Source organism: Ahaetulla prasina, chromosome 2 (assembly GCF_028640845.1).
Source record: "Ahaetulla prasina isolate Xishuangbanna chromosome 2, ASM2864084v1, whole genome shotgun sequence".
Taxonomy (NCBI): Eukaryota; Metazoa; Chordata; class Lepidosauria; order Squamata; family Colubridae; genus Ahaetulla; species Ahaetulla prasina.
This window is the reverse complement of record NC_080540.1, coordinates 165,009,535-165,035,577: the sequence shown is the minus strand read 5'-3', so window position 1 is coordinate 165,035,577 and position 26,043 is coordinate 165,009,535. Positions and strand designations below refer to the sequence as shown.

Sequence of the window (26,043 nt, the reverse complement as noted above, 5' to 3'; positions counted from 1 at the left end):
TTTAATTGTCACCGCTCTCTGTATTGCAAGTGACAGACCCAGCCTGTCTAGTCATTGCTGAATACTAGATCTTGTCATTTCTGTCTCTTCCATTCCCAATCACATTTTTCCTTCTTTATCCACAGTAAGCTCCAGATTGATTTAAAGGGAACATTGCATAGGCAGCATCTGATAATCTTCCTGTGGGTTTTTTTTATGTATGACAGGAAAGCTAATCCATAAAGAAGCATCCATGTAGACACTTTGTGTGTCTATAAGGATAGTATTTTTGCTCTTTGGGTAAATGCTTATGTAGACATTTAAACTGGTGAAGCCTATATATTAGGGCAGCTCTTGTGAAGCGGTGACTGGGTAAACATGTAGCTTTAGAAATGGCTTTCAGAACATCGGCTGAATGGCACATTTGGTTGTTTTTGTACACATGGAAGTAGGACTAAAATCTCTATCGACTAGTAAGTAAATTGGACAGTTTAGAGAAATTTTGTTGTTCTCCAACCTCACAAAGCAACTACCCTAAGATTAAAGTGTGAATAGAATGGTTGCCATCATGATCGAAAAATAAGTATTTAAAAATAAAGTGGAAGAATGGGCAGGCAGAACACCAAGCTTAAACTTTTTACCAAAAGAGAATAACTTCCTTGGGCAGTTAGGTTGCAGTGGATGGATATTCTTCTCTCCCATAATCCATTAATTTTCCTCACCCATTCACAGTTGCGCAAACCAGCCCATGTGTGATGCTTCCTGACACCCTAATATCTACTGTTAAATTTAGGAAGGGCCAGACCATTTTAGCATGGCTAAGTTCAATGCTCACAACTTTCTTCCGTTAGTGTTTATGGAACTTCCACCGTGGAACTTTCCTGAATACTCTGAAACCTACAGCAGAGCAGGAACCTATGCTGGGTAACCCTAAAAGCAGGATCAAGGGAGCAAATGAGACCAAAAAACCCAACATTTGAACAGTGGATGAAAATAAAGGAGAGCCACCAATATTATATAGGCTTTAGTGTGTAATCAAGATGAATGCAAAAGAACAGCTTCAAGAAGGGAATTTAGCACTTGCCCTTATGACTAAATTAAAAGTCCTTGTGGGTTTCTCCAGAAAAATTATTTAGAATAGAACAGAACAGAATTTTTTATTGGCCAAGTGTGATTGGACACACAAGGAATTTGTCTTGGTGCATATGATCTCAGGGTACATAAAAGAAGAGATACATACTTGTTAATAATAAACGCAGACCTACAAAATACCTTAACAGCAACTTTAGAAACAAAATCCAGCTGTTGATTGGTATTTTCTATTAAAGATCTCACTATTATTTAGATGTATTTAGCCCCTTTCACTAAAGCTACCCCTCTCACAATGTGGCCCATTCATATTGTTTTTGCTTTGGTGAAATCCACCTAATTATCATCATTGAACTAGTTTACCTCGTTCATCTATTCCCCAAGTTTAGATTTTAATTCTCAAAATTCCATAATCAGAATTATCACTATTGAGAAATTAAGTGTACCCACACATCTGGTGAATGTGAGCTGGCCTACCTTATGAATATACAAATAAGGACTTGCAGGAAGAAATCAGTCAACTTGCAGATAGTCAAAAAGAAGAAAAATAACCATATGAAGCATTCTTATGAAGACATAAACAACAGAATAAAAACTCTCCAGTACAATGTAAATTTAATCAACAAGCTTTTAATATCGTCATTTGCGCATTGAACAAGTATTCCTCCACAACCAAACACTTCAAAAAGAGTACTTTCAGCTTACAACATGATTTTTCTTGTAAGCTGGTCCAGATCTGTATGAAGGAGAAGACATAGCAGGGGGAAACAACCATCTGTTTTTTATTCCTTTGGAATTTGGGGGAAGAGCTGTATGCATGAAACAAAGAACAAAATTGTTTTGAAATGTTTCCCAAATCATCCTAGTCCAGCTGCAGTTCAGTAGAAAATCTGAAAAGTGATGCTTCTGGGTTTTGGTTAAACCAAAATCTGAATCCTAGAGGGATTTCCTGAAGCAAAGAAGGAAGATAGTTACACTTTGCTTCCTTTCTCCTCTCCTTCTACAAGTGGTTGTGCCCCAATTCTTATATTGAATAAAACAAGACCCATTTTGTTTAGTGTACGGACCTAAACTTCAAAAACACATATTTCAGCTGTGGTGACCAACTATCCAAATGCAGATGTTCTATGTAGAGAATATTTTTTCACTTCCCTATTTCGGTATGAAAGATGTAGGCTGTGGCATTCTAGTATTGTTAATTTGTCTGAGCAATAAGAAAGAAAACACATCTAGAAGAGAATGATGGCTCTGTTCACATCAAATAGTTTCCACAGTCCAGAAGCATAGAATGTATTTCAGCAATTAATATACTTATTCCCACGTTGCCTAATTTTCAAGATGGCTGTTTAGGATTCTAATTCCCATCTCCCCTTCTTCAAAATAGAAGTGAGAATATTATCCTGAGCAGAAAGGAGACACTCCAGGAATTGATATGAGAGCCAATACTCCAATCTTGGGAGAAAAGCCCCCCAAAAAGACTTATGGTCAGAAATCACAATTCCATTTCTGAAACTGAATAGCAGATAAAACAGTGGTTGTAATTACAATGCCCACACACCCAGGCCATTGGACTTGCTCAGTGAGGCTCTTGGCACTTAAAGCTCCAAATATCTAAAGTGGGTAATTGGGGCGTATTCTCAGCTCTCCTGAATTCATAAGGATGCTGCTTCATTTGTCCAAACCAAGAGAATAATTTGTGAAAAAAACATATGTGCAATTTTACAGGTCTGCAACTTTACAGTGATCAACTTTTTTAAAAATGGCAGATATAGACCTTAATAAATTCAACCTGTCACCCCCCCCCCAATTTTTCATTTTGATTAAAAGAGATCAAAGCAATGGAAGCAACAGAAGCCTGCCACAAAATAAGAGAATTACAATCATAATTGCATAGCAAAAAAAGTGAATGAGGAAACCCATTTTAAAGATGCCTTAACTTTTTTTAAAATGAATAATTGCTTTGCCATTTCTTTGCTTGGGCACACTAGAACTGTACAATAATAAAGAATGTGCTGGCAAATCAGAAGCTGATTATATTAGATAGTTCCATTGTTGCTAGGCTCAATATGAGCCGAGTAGCATTGTCTGGAGCTGCAAAGACAGGAAGTGAAAGAACATTCTGGAAAGCTTTAAAGCAGTGAATAAAATATGTAAATGCACGCATCATGGGCAGAAAAGATTTCCTCATCACTATGCAAGATACAAAACTGCCATGTTCATTAGTATGCCTCCAGAACAAGCACCACTGAGTTACTTTTCTCAATTTCCTCAGGTAGGGCAACGGTTTCTACAGATGGTCGTGATGAGGTGAGACTATGGACAGCTAGTCCGGCTACAAGTTTCTGTCAGCCTGCTCCTGAATGTTACTTTTTATGATCACACATACAAACCAGTACTGTAAACAAAAGGCTGAGTTTTAAAAAATGCATCTTTTTTCATTGTAGGACATTTGTTCCTTCCTCACACACCCCATCTCCTTATCTTGTCACAAATTCCTCACTCGGGCTGAAGCAACACACTTCATCGTCTCCTCCTCAGATTTCTATCATTTTTTTCTGTGATATAAACAGAGATGATCTAAAGCAGAGGTCTCCAACCTTGGCAACTTTAAGCCTGGCGGACTTCAACTCCCAGAATTCCCCAGCCAGCTTTGCTGGCTGGGGGATTCTGGGAGTTGAAGTCCGCCAGGCTTAAAGTTGCCACAGTTGGAGACCTCTGGTCTAAAGCAACAAGAAGAGATGATCCAAATTAATGAAGTGCAACACTCAAGATCCTAAAACAAAATGATGCCCTGGAGCAAGGTACGCACACACACACCGGCATGCACATGACTCTTGGTAGTGCCTCCTTCACAAACCAGTCTCTTTTCTTGGGCTCACCCTAGCCAAGCAAACCTGAAGAATTACGCATCTGAGTTAAAGATGCATCAATTGTGCACTTAAATCCAGTCCAAAGCACCTGGCAGGCGTCTCCTTAATGCAAATCGGTACTCTCTTGAATCATGTGGCTGTTTTAAGAAGCAGAATGGCCAAATGCATATCCACACCCAGTCTGAAGAATCTTTTTGGCTTCAGTTCCCAAAAGTGCTGGGATGCTCTGTTCTTGGTTTTCAAAAAGAGCTTTTGCCTTTCTGAGCATCTCTGCAACTGTGAAAATCTCAAAGGTGCTAATGTAAAAGAGAACAGCCCTTAATCCCTACAGGAGCTGATCAGCTCACCAGATTTCTTTATTCAGATTCATTAAGCCATTACAGTCTATGAAATGCATGGACAGCCTGCTTTAGGAGAGCCTAAAACTAAGAGGAAGACTGGATTACTCAAATGCTTCGATGCATGTGCTGAGTTTAAAGGAAGGCAAACTTCAGCCACCTCAGTTCGTTTTGTGATGCTAGGAGACAACTGGCTCTGTGAATGTTTCACAGCAAACAGAAGTCAAATCCTGAATTTAGGAAGTGGTCTTCTTCAGGAGGTAGAACACAGGCTTGTTTCACTTGGGCCTTCTGGCCATAAGAAGCCAGAAGTCCTTTCCTAGCCTCCTCTGCTAAAGAAAGGTCAGAAGGATACTATAGCAAATGGAGAAGCTAAGGGAAAACACTGGACAAAACAGCAGGTGTTACACCAGCTGGCTCCTGGAGCTACATCTGTAAAATCTATTTTGTGCTGACGCTACCGCCGCAATGATGAAAGGCCAGGACCACCGTGCATCACCAATGTGCTAGTTAATACAATCCTATGGAAAAGAAAAAAAAAAGAGAGAGAGGAAGCCATCATTTAAGCAAGACATATTCTTTCAAAGATTCTGGCAGAGGCAGTTCCTTCACTGCGTCTGGTAGGAACTGCATACCCAGGCTGCGGCGCACAGCATAGCGCGAGAGCGTCTTTAATGTGCCTGGGACAGAGCATAACGTGGTAAGCTTTTCACAAAGCTGCTGATCTCGCATAACCTCGCGTGGCATCGCACCGTTTTTCCTCAATTCGAAGTGTCCGACGGCTCGGTGAAGGAGATCGAAGCAGGAATCTTCCCTCTCGGTGCCAAGTCCTCTGACCAGCAGGGCGACTAACCTTGAAATTGGGGTCTGCCCCTTCATATTGACTATCCGGACCTCCGCTCCGTATTCCAGGAGGATGCTGACGCTCTCCAGGTTGCCCTTCATTGCTGCCCAGCTCAGAGGGGTGTCGTCATTATAATCCAGAGCATTGACAAAGGCCCCGCTTTCCAAAAGTGTTCGGACACATTCGGCATTGTTTTTAAAGGCAGCCCAGTGCAGTGGAGTGTCCTTATTGCCATCCAGTGCATTGGGATTTGCCCCATATTCCAAAAGGATCTCCACACAGGTCTCATCCTTCTCAGCTGCATAATGAAGGGCTGTTCGATTGTAGCCATCAAGGGCGTTGACCTGAAAAAACAGGAGGAGGAGGAGGGGGGAAAGGTGCTTTCAGTGTGATTAAGAGCTATTAAAAAAAAATGACCAATAAGCTCAATAATGGGATAGAGGAATCCTTCATTCAGTTCAAGCTTCCATTAGGACTGAGCGCTTTGTACAGTACAGCAATCTTTCTCAAAATATCTTCTTTCTTATCTTCTTTCTTGACTACTTAATCTGGATCAAACCTCAAAAATCTGCGAAGAAATTACTTTGGTATCCTGTCTATACGTTTAGAAATAGGATCTTTCTGATAGGTCACTGTTCTCTAATTTATGCCTATCTTATTATTGCTCTATGGAGGGGCACCTGACTAGCTATTAATGCCAGGAGGGATTAATCCTTGCCTTAATCTTGCACAGGCCCTTCTTAAATTCCCCGTCTCTGGCTCCACAACGGGATGGTGATTTGTGTGATATAATCAATCTCTTAAGAGGCTGATGATGTCTCATTATAAGATTTTTATTACGTATTTTAAAGCCAATGATGTTGATTTTATTTTTGCACATTCAAATTGGTGTATGTCTGTGTTTTCTCTATGAAAATTTTTTCTAGATCTAATAACCGATGTTGAATTACGTTTTCTCTCTATTTATGGAAGAAAATTCACTGTAATTTATAATACAACAGATGAGAAAACTAAAACACAAAATTCTGTGGCACCAGAACTAATTGACAAAAATAAATAAATAAAAGCGCTATTTGGAAACAATGGCCGGGATACAAATCTCAAGAGAATGAGAGATTCTGAAATATACATTCTCCTTAGGTACAACAGGGCAAAGTATTGTTATTCAGAAGGATTTTTCACATTGGACCATTTTACTTCCCAGTTTCTGCCTTTGAGAATTTGTCTTTGTAATATTTTTCAACCTCAGAACCAGCAATAGCACTATCAAATACCATCCAATCTTACACCACTAAGTATTTGATAAATCTAGTTATAACCACTGGCTTATTTGGTTTCCTGAAGTGTTTTTCAAAAGGCTTGTGCTTCTTCTTACCTGAGCTCCTTTCTCCAACAGCAGCTCAATGCAATCTGCATCAGCCACCATGCAAGCACAGTGCAATGGTTTCAGCGTACCATGCATACAGTTGACATCTGCTCCCTGGAAGAACAGAGGAGAAACAGATGAAGGATACTCAACATGTACTTCTAATCCATCAGCTACAACCAATTACAACAACTTTACATGATCAACTTGCCATTTAAAAGGAGGAGCGATTAGGGCATCTTTAATTCATGAACTGAAATTACACAGACTGAAATTAAGAAGTGAGTTTATCATCAGGCTCCTTGTGTTTATTGCTAATTTTCTATTGTCTCAACGTTTCAAAAATAGCAGTGTCATAGTGGCGAATATGACAGATATTCAACTATGACATATTCAACAAGGCCTGGTTCTTCTGTTCAAGGCAGCTAGGAAAATAAAAAATAGGATTGTCTTTTAATTTTTACAGGGTACATTGTCAATAGATTTGGAAGTGGATTTAAAATTTACAACTTAGCTTGGGCCCGCAGGCAAAGCCAAGGATCTGGACAAGCCAGACCAACCTCCGCTCCTCAGGAGGCTGGCAGGGATCTTGGCTTTGACAGCTGGAAAGGCGTCTGACCAGCGGACCTCCCTTGCCAGCTGGCCTAGTCAGCTGACCTAATCGCGATCTGTGCTGTCAAAAAAAAAAAATCGTCTCACACTTAGAGGAAATCCAGGAGTCGATGTAGAATTCCTAATTAATAAAAATGGCTCTTTCTGGCTGAAGACTGAGCCAAACTGGGGAGTCACCAGGCAAGGGAGGTGTTCCCAAAAATGATGACACGCTCGGTCTCCAGGCAGAAGAGAAAGAGCAATATCCACTCCTGGATTCCCTCTACCCAGCGCCATGGAGAACAGTATCTATTTACATATACTTCAGTGGTATATGTAAATATACGCGGTGGCTCAGTGGCTAAGACACTGAGTTTGTCGATCGAAAGATTGGCAGTTTAGCGGTTCGAATTCCTAGCCGCATAATGGAGTGAGCTCCTGTTACTTGTCTCAGCTTCTGCCAACCTAGCAGTTCGAAAGCACGTAAAAAATGCAAGTAGAAAAATGGGGACCATCTTTGGTGGGAAGGTAACAGTGTTCTGTGCGCCTTTGGTGTTTAGTCATGCCGGCCACATGACCACGGAGACGTCTTGGGACAGCGCTGGCTCTTCGCCTTTGAAATGGAGATGAGCACCGCCCCCTAGAGTCGGGAATGACTAGCACTTCTGTGCGAGGGGAACCTTTACCTTTACATCTCCTATAAAAAGGAGACTGTACATGTCTAGAGAATTAGAGACCATCCATTCCCACTCCTACCAATCCAATCCTACTTTTTCTAATCCCAAATCAGGAAATCCTGAAAGTAAACATTCTCCTTTCTCCCAGTTTGCTTTAAAAAGATTTTCTATTCATAAAAAACTGCATGCATGATCAGAACATTTTTCCTCCTGATGAAATCCCACATGCTGCCTTTCTAAAGCAGTTCTTTGACAGTCTTAGGTCAGTCCCTGGGAAAAAGATGAAAGTTGATAGAATACTAATTTTCTATTTCTAATTTGAGAGTAGCCAGACTATGTGAATTGAAAAGCCAAGGAAGGAATCCACAGAAATAGACAAAGGGAATGAGGAAGGAAAGTACCAACTAGAGTAAGAGAAGCAAAAGAAATTGAGATTACCGCTGCTACTGCCATCTTCCATTCAATCGAAGAATTCTGTATGGTACTAGGCAGGACAATATCAGAGATAGATCTTTCCAGAACATTACACTTTTTAGGAAATCAGCAGAAAGTTTTGCATGAAGATCTACAGGAATTGTAAAACTAAAGCTTTTATTTTTCCCCCCCTACTTGTAAAAGACTAACAGGAATTAGTAGAGAAGTACAAGAAATGTAGAAGTTCTTAGGACAAGATCATGATTTTCTGATATTCAAATCTCTGAAATTTCCAGATGTACAGACTTCTAACTTCCAGAATCCCTTTGCTTTTGCTAAGAATTCTAAGCCTCCATGGAGGACATTCAAATTGGGGAAAAATACTCCAATATACTCCAATACTCCAATATACTAAACTAGCCTTTTTCAACTTTGCTATAGATCAGGGGTGTCAAACTCGATTTCATTGAGGGCCGCATCAAGATTGTGTTTGACCTCGGGGGTGGGGGTGGGCATGGCCAGCTTGATATCACTTGTGTTGGGGGCACCTGTGGTGGCCCGAGTACTCTGCCAGTGAAAACAGGCTCCTGAGCTCCGTTTCCAGCTACAACAGCCTCCTGCAATCAGGGGTGAAATCCAGCAGGTTCTGACAGGTTCTGGAGAACCGGTAGTGGAAATTTTGAGTAGTTCGGAGAAGCGGCAAATGCCACCTCTGGCTGACCCCAGAGTGGGGTGGGAATGGGGATTTTGCAATATCCTTCCCCTGCCACAGCCACCAAGAAACACCACACCCACCAAGCCACGCCCACAGAACTGGTAGTAAAAAAATTTGGATTTCACCACTGCTTGCAACCCTCTGACAGTGAAAATAGAGCTCAGGAGGGCCATGGGCCTTGAGTTTGACACCCTTGCTCTAGATGAACTGCTCAATGGCTATATGCAATTCTGAGCTATACCAGCACATTTTCTGTGGATTATAATAGTCTACTAAATTTAGTATCAGGATACGAATTCTTTTTTGGTACCTTTGAGCCAATCTTGACTCCCCATAGCTCCCTGATTGCAGACTAGCTACAAAACAACTTATATAGCAAAGCAGCTGACAGTATCAATCAAGCTCAATCAAACATCTCAGCCCCACCAAGAGCTGTGTAATTAGAAACTGCTTAACTATTGCAATTTGACACAGAGATGTACCGTATATACTCGAATATAAGCCGATCCGAGTATAAGCCGAGGTCCCCAATTTTACCCCAAAAACTGGGGTAAACTGGGGACTCGAGTATAAGCCGAGGGTGGGAAATGAGGCACCTACCAGTTGGGGAAACCCTCCCTCCCTCAGCTGAGAAGGCTGGCGGCTCCCCGCCCCGCCCTCTCACTGCACCGGCAGGGCTTCCGTCCGGTAAAATGTGAAAAAAAGAAAAAAAAAAACTCGAGTATAAGCCGTATATACTCGAGTATAAGCCGAGGGGCTTAAAAAAAACAAAAAACTCGAGTATAAGCCGTATAGACCCGAGTATAAGCCGAGGGGATGTTTTTCAGCACAAAAAACGTGCTGAAAAACTCGGCTTATACTCGAGTATATACGGTATTCAAAAACCTTTTGAAGGAAAAAAAAACCAGGCTTGCAGAAGCTTGAAAAACATGGATAAAAATACTATAAACCGTCTCCTTTCTAACTGGAATGAGTCGCATTCCTTTAACTCCCCGTTTTATAGAGCCATGTATATATGACAAGAAGCATTATGGACATTCTTTAAAAACCCTTCCCAAGAATTGCATTCTTCAATGCAATTCCCCCCTCCCCCACAACAAGATAATATCCAAGATCTGAGGACTGCAACTTGGAAAGGCAAAGCAGACAGGAAACAGTGTATAGGGAAGACATCAAATTAGAAGTTACTGTCCTGGAAGTTACTCAACTGGAGAACACTCATGGGTATACAAGACTATACCTTTTCTATAGTAGCTCTTCAAATGTAAAAATTTTGAGGGAGCGATTTCATCTCCAGTGAGTTTTAGGTGAGTAACTAGAAATACAGTGTTTTGCCAGGCTTCTGACAGATTTTAATTTCATTCTGGATCATTTTAAAGTGTACTTTGCATTGTTGAATTGTAATTTCTTTTGGGGGGCCTTGGTAGATTGAAAAGTAGCTTAGAAATACTATTGCAGCTGAATTTGTGACGAAAAAGTAATAGACGGGGTCCAGCCAATTTGATCTCCGCAATTGGAACAATTCTTGGAACTTCTGTCGCTACATACAGAATTTTAAAAAAATACAAACTAAAAAATATAGTTGCACAGATCATAGTATTAATATAAACTTCTAAGAAATATCTTCTTTTCAAAAATGTTTACATACTCAGACAAGCACATTTCTACCCCCTTGAGAAAGATCATATAATGTCTCCGTTACATAGCTGCTGCCTTTTCTGAGGCAACATCTCCTATATTTCCTTTTCTCTTACACAGAGGCGGAGGAAGGAAGAGTCATGACGACTGTTTCCTACTGCTGAGTGGCATTATACTATAGTGATAACAATAGGAAATAAGAACAGAGTTTGGACCATGATACAGAGGGAAGTGGTTTCCATGCCAATTCTGGAGCTGCCGATTCCATGACAAAATCTTCAGGATTTTTCCCCCAGGAGAAAGTTAAAAACCAAACTTTATACAATATTAGACATTATGCAAATCAATTCAGAAAACTATTTATATGAAAGTGGTATTATTTTTAGATTGTTTTCCCACCATTTCCTGAACAGTGACGCACATGATGATGCTAGAAATCCAGCGACTCCTTAAAGATCTATCAAATTTAAGATATGCTATTAGATACTAGCTATTAAATGTTAGTTATACACTGTCTTATCTGTTGTTGTGTCTCTCACTCAGTTCTCAGTTTATTCACACTTCACAATAATATTCACAACCCAAGGTTATATCTTTCTCTTGCAAGAGGGCTAACTTCACACCACAATGTCTTCTAGGATTGAGACCACAATTCCCAGAAATTCCTATCAGTATGACTACCTGATGCAACCAGGTTAAAAAAGGTTATTTAAAGTCTTCTTTCCACACTGTCCCGAAATCAATTGCTGTTTCAAAACTGCTGTTATCTCAACTTAGTGTCTTCTAAATATTATCCTTTGTTGCATAAATTGTAGTTTAACGTCTGCTAACGCTCTTGCTATAGAATACTCTCTAATTTCTAAGGTAATATGGAATCTACAGTATAAGCCTTTATTCCACTCATCTCTTAATATCTGTATATTAAATTGATTTATTGATAACCAAATCTATAGAAACTAATAGTAGTCTTTTTAGTGTTAAAAGATTTTAACTACCGTGTTTCCCTGAAAATAAGACCCTGTCTTATATTTTTTTGAACCCTGAAATAAGCACTTGGCCTTATTGCCATGTGCTCAAAAGCCCAATTGGGCTTATTATCAGGAGATGTCTTATTTTGGGGAAAACAGGGTAGTTGTTCTAGTATCTCAGATGTCAGGGTTCCAAGTAATACCCCCAATGAAAGAAAACGCCAAGGCTTGGATTTCCTCAAAGTTACATTTTATTAGAGATGTCATATTGGCACATCTGGGAAAACTCGAATCTGAAAGCTTCCAGGGTTTCCCCCACCCAAGGGGAAGTTCAAGTCCCTGCCCAACACCCACAAGTCCATCACATGGTCCAATCAGACCACCGTCCCAAATGGAGATGCCTCCCAGTTCCAGCCTCCCAGGTGCAGGGCAAGATGTCCTTGAACCTCTTAGAAAGAAATGTTATTATGACTATATATCCCCCATGCACTATACAATCCCTCCTCCCAATTTCCCACAGCAGTAAATGTGGCAGGTCTGGAGGCCCAGTACAAAAGATGGCTTCCAGGCCTGACATCAGATGTCTCAGAAGCTGAAAATACTTCTGGTCCAAACAACGTTAACAAATGTTGTACAGCAGTTGTAAATATTGCCACTGAATTATATTTGATAGATGATATTTATTTCTTCACACACAGTATGTTAAAAATTCATCTTTATCATGGTATCAATTGGTCTAAAGTCAAAACTCTATTTTCATCCAATTTTTCCATATCACCATCTTTTTCTCAATTTTTAATGTTGCGTTTCCCCAAAAAGCCAATGGGAAAAAGGATCAAATCTTTTTGCTTATAGACATTCCATTCCATAGCTTTCTAACTATAATTGTTTCCAGAGATACTAGAGGTCTACTCTATTTAGATCCTAATACTATCCATCGAACCAAAGCTGCAAATATATGTATATTCCAAGTTGCCCAGCTTGAAAAGATAACACTAATCATTGGCTTCCAGTATTTAATACTTGGCAATAAATCAGCCTGATGTTAGAAGCTCAAGTTTTCAGAGGATAATATTCTCTTGAATTCTATATCTAGTACATTCAATTTGACAACTGGACAAAATAAATGGATACTACAATAATGGAATGATAAATTTATGGCCCCATTTACTAAAGGAAGAAAATCGTGATTACACTTGTTACTTATGGATTCCCTGTAGACATACAATAGACTTTGTATGGATAGATATAATGAAATATGGGACTGATTTATGCAAAATACAATAGATTAAAATATTATATAGTTATATAAAACATTTAAACATTTATATAAGCGTATTAGAAATAGAATACACTTACGTAACTATAGAAATATGCATAGGATGGCACAGACCACCCATAAGGATGAGACAGGAATTTTATTTATACATACACACATACTATAAGTACATACTAAAAGCTTGTCTTTCACCTACCCTTCTTATTAGGTCTTCAACATTGTCATGTGGGAAAGATCGAATGGCTGCTATAGTCCGGATCAAGCGCTCTGACAAAGAATATTTACTCTGGATGCTCTGCATAATATACCACATACTGGAGTTCAGTTTCCTTGGTTACTTTACATGCTCCAAGTTGCCTGAAGAAGCAGATACAAAAGAACAACTTTTTAAAAATACAATTTCTTTAAAAACAACAACTGCAAGATATATAGTGATAGCATTAAAAATATCGTCAGATTGTTGAATTCATTAACCTTTGATGGTGAGGAAAAATTAATCAAGAACAACCTGAGGTTTAGGAGGTGGCTCAAACTTACCTGCACACTACCTGTACAACTAAAACATAACATCTTCTTAATTAATCCATTCAGATAATGAACTGATATTGACAGACATTAGAGAATTATTAAGAGATGATAAAGATGTTCTATGCTTCATGCAAAATGGATTGAAAAGAAATAAAGAGAGCAAATTGAAGTAAAATTTCTTGAGAATAAAATCTGAAATATTATGAAAATAAGAACAGTAATCTAAGTAATTTGGTTGGATGTTTATTGTCACTATTATTTTTTTTCTAGGCTACCAGGAATACAATTATCTCTGCCACGTTTTCAGCAGTCTTTCCTACAATGGATCATTCCTACAATGGATGAAGTCTGTACCTTGAAGGTCCTTCTAGAGCTCAACACCAAATATACAAATGAAGCTCCTCCTACCAGTTTAGACTGGTATGATACATACAAAACTATTAACTAGATGTTGATGGCCTCATTTTAATAACCTACCTAACTGAACTAGTGAAAGCTATGTAGGATCAGATTTGGTTACTACTAATCTCACAGCTGCACAGGTAGATAGGTAATCAGGCAGACAGACAGATTCCATAGGAGACTGACAAGAAACCTCAGATGTAGATTGAGAAAATAAATACATCCCAGTAGATGACATTGGAAAACTACTTTCAATCTTCACACCTCTTTTTTTCTTTTCTTTTTTATGTTGCAAGGAACATTTGGTAGCACCATTTTTAAATTCAGTGCTGATGCTGAATTTGTTTGACCCAGGTCATTGCAATAATGTCAGAAAAGAACATTTCATTTTTTTGCTGCAATAAGCTATACAAAGGAATAACAAAGCTAATACGATATGATAAACAAGATAGGGGGAGGAAAAGAGTTTTAAAGCATATGCCTGGTAAACACAATCAGGAGATTGTCATTGCCTCCAATTAGGAATGAGCTGAAACAGAACTTGCTATACCGCAAGACAATCATTAGCAAGCTCATGAGAAATTAATAAACAAGAAGAAATCTGGACTGTCTCCAGGATGGCTGAGTGTTCCTACGTGCATCAACAAAATGGCTCCAAGGTACTATAAGGAAAAATATTTCTTCTATCTCAATATACAAGGCTGCCCTTTTCTGTCACACAGCCATGCCAATCACAACTTGTTACATAACCTCTACTGCATCTCTACTAAAATCACTGTACTTTTACATTTTAGCTCAGTAACCTTAGGACAAGAAGATCTGTGGGTTCTGCTGGTCTTATCAGAATCAGCCCACCTCCAAAAAATAAAAGCAGAACACTTTTTAAAAGCCAAGTAGAACTTTCTTAAAAAAAGGGTAGCCTTCAGTGTTTTGAATACAACATTTGACATTCCCAGCCACGTGGCCAGTAAGCAAACATTTCAGTTAACTTCTAACTTGAGGAAGCTTTTTGGAACATGTTGTGTCTTACCTCCAAGTGGTAATTAACTTTCCAGGTCGGCCTCACCAATCGCCCGGGAGGCTTCCTTCCGCCGAGCAAATGACCCCCCACCCCGGAGGGCGCAACAACAGCCTGGCCACCACCTCAGTCCCCGCCGCACTCACCGACTTGGCGCCGATGTGCCCGCGCGCCCTCGGCTGCTCGGAAGTTGGACCCTCAGCGACCGGAAATCACGGACAATGGACAGCTAGAGCGACCGACTTCCCGAAACCCCTGACACGCGCCAACAAGTTGTCGCGCCGATCCATCCCTTCCTCTTTCCCACCCACCCCTCCCGACTCCACTCTCCCGTCTTGTCACAAGCCGGTCCTTTTCACAAATATCTTCCAATCATTTCAGGGAATGGCACACAAGTCCCGCCCTTCGCCGCTCCGCCTTCCAATCCTCCTTTGAGAGTTCTTCAGCCTAGTCATTCGCGGGGAAGTTCGAGGTGGTTGTCAGTGTTGTTGTTGTTTGTTGTGGCAGCAATCAAGCGCGAGATGGGGCTGCCTACAACAGGGCTCTTAATATTGTTTTGCTTTCTCTTCCCCTTTTGGAAAATTATGGAGAACTCCCCCCAAAAAATTCCGTTTGCATGCATTATGTGGAAGGATTCTAAAAGAGCTTTTGTTTGCACGTGTTACATTGGTATTTACTGTAATATTTACTGTAATTTAAAATCGATGCTTTGGGTGCCACTACTGCTTCTCACAATTGTTTCATCGGAATTTAATATTGCATTGTTTTTCAACATATGCTGACAAATAATGTTGATTTCAAGGAAAACCCCGTGATTTTAGAACCACATTTTAAGAAACACTGGTTTAGAAGTGGCATTGGATTCAGTGGAACACCCGTCTGGCTTAGTTTTTAGAGTCAGGGTGAGCAAGCAAATTAAAACCCAATTTAGGGGTGAAATCCAGCAGGTTCTGACAGGTTCTCGAGAACCAGCAGTGGAAATTTTGAGCAGTTCCGAGAACCACCAAATGCCACCTCTGGCTGGCCCCAGAGTGGGGTGGGAATGGAGATTTTTCAATATCCTTGGGGGAGGGGGGGTAGAGGATGGAGATTTTGCAGTATCCTTCCCCTGCCATGCCCACCAAGCCACACCACGCCCACTAAGCCACGCCCACAGAACCGGTAGTAAAAAAAAATTGGATTTCACCACTGACCCAATTCACCAAACATGCTAACATTAAACCAGTTCAGTATTTTGGTTCAGCCCAGTCATTTGGTTCTGTCTGTCCGCCTTCCCCCCCTCCTCCCCATCTATATCTATTTTGTAAAATTTATTCGCTGCCCATTTTACAACAACCCAAATATTTGGTTTGTCAACCATAATTTATGGCTTAGCTAAATTGCAACTTCTAGACAATTGTTAGATGACCTCTGATACTTTTTCCAATGCTTCTTTCAGTTTGTATCTAATAGAATTGCTGCAAATTGAAACATTGATGGAAAATCTTAAAACTGCCATATAAGATGAATGAGGGAAGGAATAGTGTTATTGAGTTTTTTCTTTTTACTTGTAAGTAGTAAATTTGCCTATCTCCTTAGGTTGAAAAAGCCCTGAGGCGCCTTAAAAAATTGGCTAATTTATTATAATGTAAGATTTAGGGACGCCGTGGCTCAGGGGCTAGGACGTTGAGGTTGTCAAAGGTCAGCAGCTTGGTGGTTCGAATCCCTAGTGCTGCCGTGTAACATGGTGAGCTCCCGTTACTTGTCCCAGCTTCTGCCAACCTAGCAGTTTTGAAAGCACGTAAAAATGCAAGTAGAAAAAATAGGGACCACCTTTGGTGGGAAGGTAACAGCGTTCCGTGCGCCTCTGGCGTTGAGTCATGCCAGCCACATGACCACGGAGACGTCTTCGGACAGCGCTGGCTGTTTGGCTTTGAAACAGAGATGAGCACCGCCCCCTAGAGTCAGGAACGACTAGCACGTATGTGTGAGGGGAACCTTTACCTTTACGATTTCATACATTTCAGCCCATTTCATTAATAACATGCAGAGAGAGGAAGTTGTCATTTGTTGGAACAAGGAAAAGAAAAAGAGATCAGAAAGTGACAAGATTTATTAACACTGCAAATTGTAGATTAGATCCTGTAAATTAGAAATCTATAATGGATTAAAAGAAAATTACGGCAGGATTTTTTTTTCTTTTTAACTTCTTTTGCAATTCATTCTCATTCAGGTAACCAACCATTAAGTGGCAAGAAGTGCCCTCTTTTTATTCCTCTTCTGACAGTCAGCAACTCTTAGCACTGTGAAATCCTTGGAGCTCTCCGAGCTTGGTTGTTTGCAAACAATTACCCAATTAGGTAACATCACTGCCTTAGAACTCTAACCTGCAAGCAATGTTTATGTCATGAGCAGCTTAGATTTCATGAGAATTAATTAAAACAAATGAATAGGATGCCAAATAGGCGAGAGCAGCTCAAACTGAATAAATCGCTATAAGACAGAAAGATTACATCCTTCAAACCTGCAAGTCAGAACAGCAGTTTACATACAAATGATTTATATCTGACTGAAGCAGGCTGTCCCATCTGGTGAAAATATACTTCAGGTGTTAGATACCCATCGTCCCTATTGAGCATAGCTTAAGATCAATATAATGGAAACTAGAACTGCAGTAACAATAATGTTTAGAACATCAGAACAGTCCTTCTAGATCAGACAAAAGATCCATTTTGTCCCACCTAACATTAATTCCAATGACTGGCTGGATATTTTTCATGAAGATATAATCACCCTGAAAGATATTAGCTCACTCACATCATTTATTTCCACAGCAGTTGACATCAACTGGGACATGGCTTTGATTGTGAATTTAATTTAGACAGGATACTAGTGGCAGGCAAATTTAGGCCGCAGTCATCAAAAATTGGTATGATCCACATAGATCAAAAAACAGCAGGAGGGCTACAGATGTTCTCTTCATGAAATGCAATACAGATAGTGCTAGATTTACAATCAAAATTCAGCCTAACGTTTATGTCGCTAAGTGAGACACTTAAGTGAATTTTGCCCCATTTTACGACCTTGTTTGTTAAGTCTGTCTATCTAGACCCGTTCCAGTCCGGCTTCCGGCCCAGATACAGTACGGAGACAGCTTTGGTCGCACTGGTGGATGATCTCTGGAGGGCCAGGGATAGGGGTTACTCCTCTGCCCTGGTCCTATTAGACCTCTCAGCGGCTTTTGATACCATCGACCATGGTATCCTGCTGCGCCGGTTGGAGGGGTTGGGAGTGGGAGGCACCGTTTATCGGTGGTTCTCCTCCTACCTCTCTGATCGGACGCAGACGGTGTTGACAGGGGGGCAGAGATCGACTCCAAGGTGCCTCATGTGTGGGGTGCCGCAGGGGTCGATTCTCTCACCCCTCCTATTCAACATCTATATGAAGCCGCTGGGTGAGATCATCAGTGGCTTTGGGGTGAGATACCAACTGTACGCTGATGACACCCAGCTGTACTTTTTCCACCCCGGGCCACCCCAGTGAAGCTGTCGAAGTGCTGTCCCGGTGTCTGGAAGCCGTACGGGTCTGGATGGGGAGGAACAGGCTCAAACTTAATCCCTCCAAGACGGAGTGGCTGTGGATGCCGGCACCTCGGTACAGTCAGCTGCAGATGCGGCTGTCTGTCGGGGGTGAATCATTGGCCCCGATGGAGAAGGTACGCAACTTGGGCGTGCTCCTGGATGGTCGGTTGTCCTTTGAAGACCATTTGGCGACCGTCTCCAGGAGAGCATTTTATCAGGTTCGCCTGATCCGCCAGTTGCGTCCCTTCCTGGACCGGGATGCCTTATGCACAGTCACTCATGCTCTCGTTACCTCTCGCCTGGACTACTGCAATGCTCTCTACATGGGGCTCCCCTTGAAGAGCACCCGGAGACTTCAGCTAGTTCAGAACACGGCTGCGCGGGTTATTGAGGGAGCGTCTCGGAGCTCCCACATAACACCTATCCTGCGCAGACTGCACTGGCTACCTGTTGTTTTCCGGGTGCGCTTCAAGGTATTGGTTACCACCTTTAAAGCGCTCCATGGCTTAGGACCGGGCTATCTACGGGACCGCCTACTGCCGGCTTCTATCTCCCATCGTCCGGTACGTTCCCACAGAGAGGGACTCCTCAGGGTGCCGTCAGCCAAACAGTGTCGACTGGCGGCCCCCAGGGGGAGGGCCTTCTCTGTGGGAGCTCCGACCCTGTGGAACGAACTTCCCCTCGGACTTCGACAATTACCTGACCTTAGGACCTTTTGCCGCGAACTTAAAACTTATTTATTTTGTATGGCTGGACTAGCCTGATTTTTATTTTTATTGGATGGGTTTTTAAAATTTTGTGATTTTACGGGGGAGTACGTTTTTTAACATTTTGGGCATTTAAATTAGTTTTTTAAGGGATGTTTTTAATTATTGTGTGTATTATATTTTATCTGCCTGTTCACCGCCCTGAGTCCTTCGGGAGAAGGGCGGTATACAAATTAAAATATTATTATTATTATTATTATTATTATTATTAAGTGAGTCACACAGTTGTTAAGTGAATCTGGCTTCCCCACTGACTTAATCAGAAGGTCGCAAAAGGGGATCCCATGACCCCAGGACACTGCAACCATCATAAATATGACTCAGTTGCCAGTGTTGCAATGGTCATAGTATGAAAAATGATCATAAGTCACTTTTTTCAGTGCTGTTGTAACTTCAAATGGTCATTAACAGTTGTAAGTCGAGGATTACCTGTATGTTACTAAGTTAACTGCAGTGATTCACTTAATAACTATGGCAATAAAGATCATACAACGAGGCCAAATTCACTTAACATCTGTCTTGCTTAGCAAGGAAATGTTGGGCTCAACTGTGGTCGTAAGTCAAGGATTACTGTACCTGTAATGTACACAAAGTGTTGAAGGTCCAAATTTTCCACTGCTTGGGGAACTGTGTCACACTTCTATTCCAGTGCCCAGACTAGCTGGGCAAGTGCAGGAATGGAATGCTACCAATTTGGAACACAGCCAGATTAAGGTCAATCGATGCCCTAAGCACAGTACAACAACAGAGCCCTTGGCCCTCCCAATGCTAAATGACAAAACATTAAGCCTCAGTAAATGCCAAAAGTGAAATAAAGAGATTAAAAACTCAGTTTTCTTCCAGGCCATTCCTCAAGTTGAACCCCAGAACTACAGTATATTAAAGGTTTTTTAAAAAAATATTTAACATCAAGTAGCAATAAGCAATATAAGCAAATGATTTAATAACTAGAATAAAAACTGCAAAATTGTAATACTTTTAAAGCGTTGCTATTAAGATTGTTATAGTATATAGGAGAAAATGCCAGCCTAAAAAGATTGCAAACTAAAAGTCAAGCTTGACAAAGAAAGAGTTAAGAGCATGATAGCTAGTGGGAAAAAGCAGAGCACAATAATGCCCCATTTCCGTTGGTTCCCTAAGCAGATGCTTATTTAGGTTAATGCTTAAGCCAGGGTTGATCTGGAGGACACAGGTTGCAGAAAGTTATATGGAACGATAAATCGAGTTAGCCATGTCCGAATAACACAAGAGACAACGCAAGTGCAAGAAGCTCGTTTATCTTTGGCCTTTCTTTTTTGCCTTCTGCTTACACGGCGGCTGCATTCAAGAGAAGGAACAAGAGCCGTATTTCTTTCTAGCTGACTGCCGTTCCTTGCTCTCCCCGCCGTTCAGCCCAGCCATGCACCCCTAAAAACGAGTTTCATCCGCACGGATTCTCCGCCGGACGAACGATTCGTGCAGCCTGCACCCCCCGTTTTCCACTCTGGGATCGGTAACGGGTTTTGCTACCAACGCCCCCAAAGCTTGCGACCTGTTTGCAATCCGGGAATCTCCAGATAATCCTCTTCCAAATCTAATCTTGATGAAGGTATCTTTTCTTTTATGTACACTGAGAGCGTATACACCAAGAAAAATTCCTTGTGTGTCCAATCACCCTTGGCCAATAAAAAATTCTCCTCTCCTCTCCTCTCCTCTCCTCTCCTCTCCTCTCCTCTATTCTATTCTATTCTATTCTATTCTATTCTATTCTATTCTATTCTATTCTATTCTATTCTATTCTATTCTATTCTATTCTGGAGGCACAGGCAGCCTTGCAATTTGCATCCACAGCCTGAGAAGGGCGGAAAGTCACTCAACCCTTTCCTGACCTCCTCCTCCTCCTCCTCCCTAAAAACCATCAACTGGAGCTCCGGGAGCTGGACCACCTCCTCGTTGTTGTTTTTTAACCCTCGTCTTTTAAGAGCGTGCAAGCCACATGCTCACTTTTCAACCATAGAGCTCCTAGTTCCTCTCTGTTCCTAGCGATCACCAGGAAATACAACGGAGAGGAGGAATGGGGGGGGGAGTTTAAATTAATCGGGGACCTTCCTGTTCCCAGCAGCCCCCCCACAGCCCAGAGCTTGGAGTTGGGCTTTAGCGGAGTCGCTTGCAGCGGCTCGGATCCTCCCGCGGTGTTTAGGCGCCTCGGGGACGTGACTGGGGTTCCTTCATCCCGGGCAAAAGTGAGTTTTAATCGGGGGATCCCCGCGCGGGTGGGATAAATAGGTGTGTGTGAGTGTGAGTCGATGCATCCAAAAATGTAGGAAAACATTTGGAGCAAGGTTGCATGTTTTGCCAATGACCTCCTACCTCTGCTCCCCGGTGAAGTCTCTCTGCCCGATCGAGCGCAAGGACCCCGGTCGCGTAGCAAAAGACCGCATTATTTGTTGGGCTCAGATCGTTTCTGTTGCCAAGCTTGAACGAAGAGTTTCCTTATTCCACCCGCCTTCTCCTTTTCTCCCCCTCGACCTGGGTGAAAACGGTGCTGGCTTTTTCAACGACGAAAGCCCCAGGCTGGAAACTCGGTTTCGGCAACGCTCCCGACCGTTTCCCCTGCGCTACCGGCGGGGGCTTGTAAGTCGCTGCCCGAAACGACGAGGCTTTGGCTCGCAAGATGGCCACCCCGAGTTAAATGAGAGAAAGCTGTCATTTAAAAGTTGCGGTTGAGGAGCGCAGCCCCACAGAGCCCGTCTCCAGCAAGTTAGGGTGGTGGTAGTGGTTGCTAGGTTAAGAATCAGGAAAGCGAGAGTGAATCCTTAAAAGGCTCCAGGGCGATCTTTGAGCCAGTGTAGCAGGAGAAGGAAGTCTGGTGGTAGGGATGGAGATTGAAAGATATGAAACCGACGGGCAAAAAGTATAGTATCCTGAGCTGTAATGAAATTAATTTTAGTTTTAAGTCCTGTGCAGACACAGCCATTGTGATTAAAAAATTATATTCTATGGTTATAACACTTGTTATACCTGAGAGCATATGCACCAAGATTAATTCCTTGTGGGTCCAATCACACTTGGCCAATAAAAAATTCTGTTCTATTTTGTTATGTAAATCCAGCTAACTTTGGCTTGGTTATCCATCTTAATTCAGCAAACCAAAGCTTACTGCAAGAGCCAACTTGGTGGAGTGTTCTTTGGCATCTTAAAAAAAAAATATTCCAGGACAATCCACATTGTGTTCATTATCTCATCCTTTTTCCAGCACAGCTTCTGTGCCTTTTACAATAAATGAGAAATAAATGTGTTTCTCAATCTCAGCAATTTTAAGACAGGTGGACTTCAACTCCCAGAATTCCTCAGCCAAATCCCCAAAAGTCTTCAAATGGCTGAGGTTAAGAAGCACTTCTGTAGAGGTGGGAGCCAGATTGTTTACTATACAAGGTCAATGTTTGTCTTGTTATTGTTAATAATGTAAACAACTACATTGGGGAAATCGCAATCTTTTGGAAATAAATATGATACATTTTCTCCCTTGTTAGCATGCTGAAAGTTCTTAAAGTTGGCGGTGTTTGTACACAAGCAGTTGTACGTAGACAAGCTGAGATAGTTTTACAACCAAACTCAACTATGCAACTATGGGTCCTAATACTTGTGATATCCCTAGTCCTTGGGATGCCAAGGTAATGGCAGGATGCTGATGAGAGCATGCATTTGTTTTGAACATATTGGTCCAGGCTTTTCAAATCAATGCCAGGGGTGCCTATAAGATTAAGCTAAATTGGTTCCCATATTTGCTAAGACATAAAAGGGACAAGCCAATTATTAAAATTTGACCAATTGTATAGCATCCCAATAATTCAGGAGCTAACTGATTTATTCACTACGCCATCTATGATGTAAATCTCCTTTGTTATTCAAGATCAAGTTTAAAATGCCAGAACAGCTATTTTCTATACGGCGTGTCAAGGATGTAATTTGGCTTGGACAAGTATATTGGATGTATTTTGGCTTGGACAAGTACATTGCCAGACATTGGATTTGAACCCCAGAAACGAGGCAGCACAAAATATACATAATGAATTTGATCAATAGTGATTAGCTTTTACACAAATGGTAACAGAGAGGAGGAGAGGGAGGAAGTGATTGTGGCTAATTCATTCATTCTCTCTCTCTCTCTCAGATACATTCTGGTTGAAAATCCTCATTTTGAGATGGCGCATGAAGATCCTGGCATTGCAGAGATCCATGGCTCAGATAACGGTGGAATCATAAGGAGAGTCTACATAGGTGAGAAACTGGGGCATTGTACAGAGAAGATACATGACCTGGTAAGATATACACTCTTGCCAAGGCAATAGGGGGGCTAAAGCATGTTTTTAAAGTCCATAACATCCAGATAACTTTTGGAAGAAGTTTAAGCAGATGCCCCCTAAATTCACCGAACTGTAAGGAGGAGGAAGAGGAGGCACAGCTCTATTAGTCTTGCTAGTTTATGTTATTCCAGCCAAATAATTTTAGTTTTTCTGTGAAGTTGTTTTCATAGTCTGGTCTACCTAATGGAGCGGTCAGGTGTATAGCCATGTTGAATTGTAAATATTTTATTTTTCCTCCAAGAAGTTTCTGAGTGGCATACAAAGTTCTCCTCTATTTCTCCCTTTTTAAGAGCAACCGCAAGAGATAAATAAGATTAGATTAAGATTCCATGCAAGTTCTGTGATTTGAATAAAGATTTCAATCCAGAATTCACTAATTCTAGTTTAGCTTTTTAGATGAGGATGCAGGGGAGAAATCTGCCTGTTGTCTCTTGGAAGTGCACAGAACAAAAGAACTTTTGATAGAAGTCTGTCAAGTATAATATTGAGAGGAGGAAATTATTTCATGTACAGGGCATAATCATATTACCTGAATGAATTACCTTTAAATTCAGTTGAATCAAAATTTCAGTTATATAATGTGTTTTTGTCCTGATCTTTTAAAGGTGATTTTTAAAAAGTGTGTATAGCAGAGATGGGGATATTTCAGTTGTTCAGGTGTTGCTCCTTCAGTCAACTCCCAGGAAATGTGAATCATGGGTAGACAAGATGAAAGTGATTATCCAATAGTACCTGAAGGGCCAGAGATTCCCCACTCCTAACCTGGTACAGAAGAGGCAGTGAGTTCTTTTTTTGTAAAACCCAGAGATCTCTTTCTGAACTAAGTGCTTCTCCCTTCCAATAGCTGACAGAGGCGTGGTGCGCAGGAGTGAAGATGATTTGAAGCATGAGGCCGTCCAGTCCACAATACAGAACAGACAACCCACCTGGAGGGCAAGTTCACAACAGGAAGCCTCTCTCGAACGGCAGGGGAATCTGTTAGTCTCTAGCAGCTACGGTGAGGATGATATGGCTGTAGCAACCAATGTTGTCTCCCGATCCAGCAAGCAGCGCCCCTTTATTTGCAACGAGTGCGGCAAGAGTTTCAGCCACTGGTCGAAATTGCTACGGCATCAGCGCACGCACACCGGCGAGCGTCCCAGCACTTGCACAGACTGCGGCAAGAGCTTCTCGCAGAACTCACACCTGGTGCAGCACCGGCGCACCCACACCGGCGAGAAGCCTTACGTCTGCCGTGACTGCGGCAAGAGCTTCAGCTGGAGTTCCAACCTGATCCAGCACCAGCGCATCCACACAGGAGAGCGCCCTTACACGTGCGGGGACTGTGGTCGCAGTTTCACGCAAAGCAAGAACTTGGCCAAGCACCGGCGAACACATACGGGGGCCCGACCGTTCCGTTGCCCTGAATGTGGCCGAGGCTTTGCACACAGTGCTGGCCTGATCAAGCACCAGCGTTTGCGCCATGACACGGACTCCCCCATTGGTCACCCATGTCCAGAATGTGGGCAACGCTTCCGGGCTCCTTCAGAAGTGGAACGCCACCGTGTTACCCATCACGGGGCCACTCCATCAGAGCCCTTCATCTGTGTGGAATGTGGGGAATGTTTCACCAAGAGCACTACCCTTATCCGCCACAAGAGAGTGCACAAACCGATATTTGTGCGTTGAGGGTTTCTCCCTCTGGTAGGATGTGAATTCTGAGTGATGTCCAGGTTAGTAGCCTGGAGACTGAGGATAGTTTGGGGTCCAGCGTGACTCTGCATCCTGGATCTCGCTTGCCTAGATCAAAGGCCCTGTGTGAGCCAGTGTATCCAACTAGGGAGTAGCAAGAAGGGGAGGAGGCAGGAAATTCAGCTTGGAGCTCAGGACTCTGGTCATTTGTTGGAAGAAAAACTGTGACCAGATCTAAATCTGTTTTCTGAGGCAGGATCAAAAAATAGTTCTCACTGACCATCTGAGAACTAGTAGGCTGTTACTGTAAATAAAGTTTTTAGTTAGAAGCCATAAGAATTTTTGAGAAGGCGGGAGAAGAAACCTGATCTTCAGTCAATCTAAGATTTATTGGGGCTTCAAAGGAAAAAAAATAAATAAGGAAGTATCTTTGAGTTATTTTTGTTTGGAAAGGTATGTGAAGGGGGAAAAAGCAAGGGCACTGAAGAGTGGAGGAATCAGAGGATTGAAACCCATTTTGTGCAATAAAGTGTTCTGTATCCCCTAATCTCAGTTGCTTTCACTCTTAGTTTCCTTATGATTATCTTTTCCGTAGAAAACTAGGCGGAGAAATGGAATATGGACATTGAATAGATAATAGATCTTCATTGCTGAAAAGGTGGAGGACCACAGCAGAAAAGTAAATTATGATTGTGGGAGCAACTATATTAAGTAGATATATTAAACAGATGTGGACTACAAAATATTTGGGCTTTTTTAAAAGAAGTTTTCTCCAGAGCAGGAATGGTCTGCTATTATTATTGGTAAGGAGTAGGATGTTTTAATGCCATATACTGTAATTGGATGGTGATGAGCTCTCTACATTTTCCTAATACTCTCCAAGTTCCAAGTGACTTAAACCAACCTAAAGCTTAATATGCCTTTGTGGTTGTTTCCCTCAGGAGATCATGTCTCTAGAGCTTGGCAGTTTGATATTGGGCAAA

The 26,043-nt window shown here is 41.7% G+C and overlaps 2 protein-coding genes across 5 annotated transcripts; one reads left to right on the top strand and one right to left on the bottom strand.

Moving 5' to 3' along the window:
• Positions 1 to 110: 110 nt before the first annotated feature.
• Positions 111 to 21,705, bottom strand: ASB8 (ankyrin repeat and SOCS box containing 8). 3 transcript variants are annotated; one of them, XM_058174171.1, is made up of 5 exons: positions 14,863 to 15,001; positions 12,965 to 13,125; positions 6,496 to 6,600; positions 5,130 to 5,464; positions 111 to 1,877 (listed from the first exon to the last, which is right to left on the bottom strand). In XM_058174171.1, exons 2-5 carry the CDS (start codon positions 13,079 to 13,081, stop codon positions 1,688 to 1,690), a joined length of 747 nt encoding a protein of 248 aa, XP_058030154.1. In that variant the 5' UTR covers positions 13,082 to 13,125; positions 14,863 to 15,001; the 3' UTR covers positions 111 to 1,687. The 3 variants fall into 3 exon arrangements, with proteins under 3 accessions (XP_058030154.1, XP_058030153.1, XP_058030151.1); XM_058174170.1 differs by lacking the exon at positions 14,863 to 15,001 and adding an exon at positions 21,393 to 21,705 and having other exon boundaries at positions 111 to 5,464; XM_058174168.1 differs by having other exon boundaries at positions 111 to 5,464.
• Positions 21,074 to 25,607, top strand: LOC131193695 (zinc finger protein 22-like). Of its 2 annotated transcripts, XM_058174166.1 has the most exons (4): positions 21,074 to 21,265; positions 22,556 to 22,696; positions 23,197 to 23,303; positions 24,234 to 25,607. In XM_058174166.1, the coding sequence occupies exons 2-4, from the start codon at positions 22,557 to 22,559 to the stop codon at positions 25,055 to 25,057; spliced, it is 1,071 nt and encodes a 356-aa protein (XP_058030149.1). In that variant the 5' UTR covers positions 21,074 to 21,265; position 22,556; the 3' UTR covers positions 25,058 to 25,607. The 2 variants fall into 2 exon arrangements, with proteins under 2 accessions (XP_058030149.1, XP_058030150.1); XM_058174167.1 differs by lacking the exon at positions 22,556 to 22,696.
• The last annotated feature ends 436 nt before the right edge of the window (positions 25,608 to 26,043 follow it).

Coding starts and splice junctions, on each gene's coding strand:
- ASB8 (XM_058174170.1), bottom strand. CDS start 13,081: ATGTGGTATATTATGCAGAGCATCCAGAGTAAATATTCTTTGTCAGAG. Junction 6,601..12,964: donor TTGAAGACCTAATAAGAAGG/GTAGGTGAAAGA, acceptor CTGTTCTTCCAG/GGAGCAGATGTCAACTGTAT. Junction 5,465..6,495: donor TGTTGGAGAAAGGAGCTCAG/GTAAGAAGAAGC, acceptor CTGTTTTTTCAG/GTCAACGCCCTTGATGGCTA.
- LOC131193695 (XM_058174166.1), top strand. CDS start 22,557: ATGCTGAAAGTTCTTAAAGTTGGCGGTGTTTGTACACAAGCAGTTGTA. Junction 22,697..23,196: donor CTAGTCCTTGGGATGCCAAG/GTAATGGCAGGA, acceptor TCTCTCTCTCAG/ATACATTCTGGTTGAAAATC. Junction 23,304..24,233: donor CATAAGGAGAGTCTACATAG/GTGAGAAACTGG, acceptor CCCTTCCAATAG/CTGACAGAGGCGTGGTGCGC.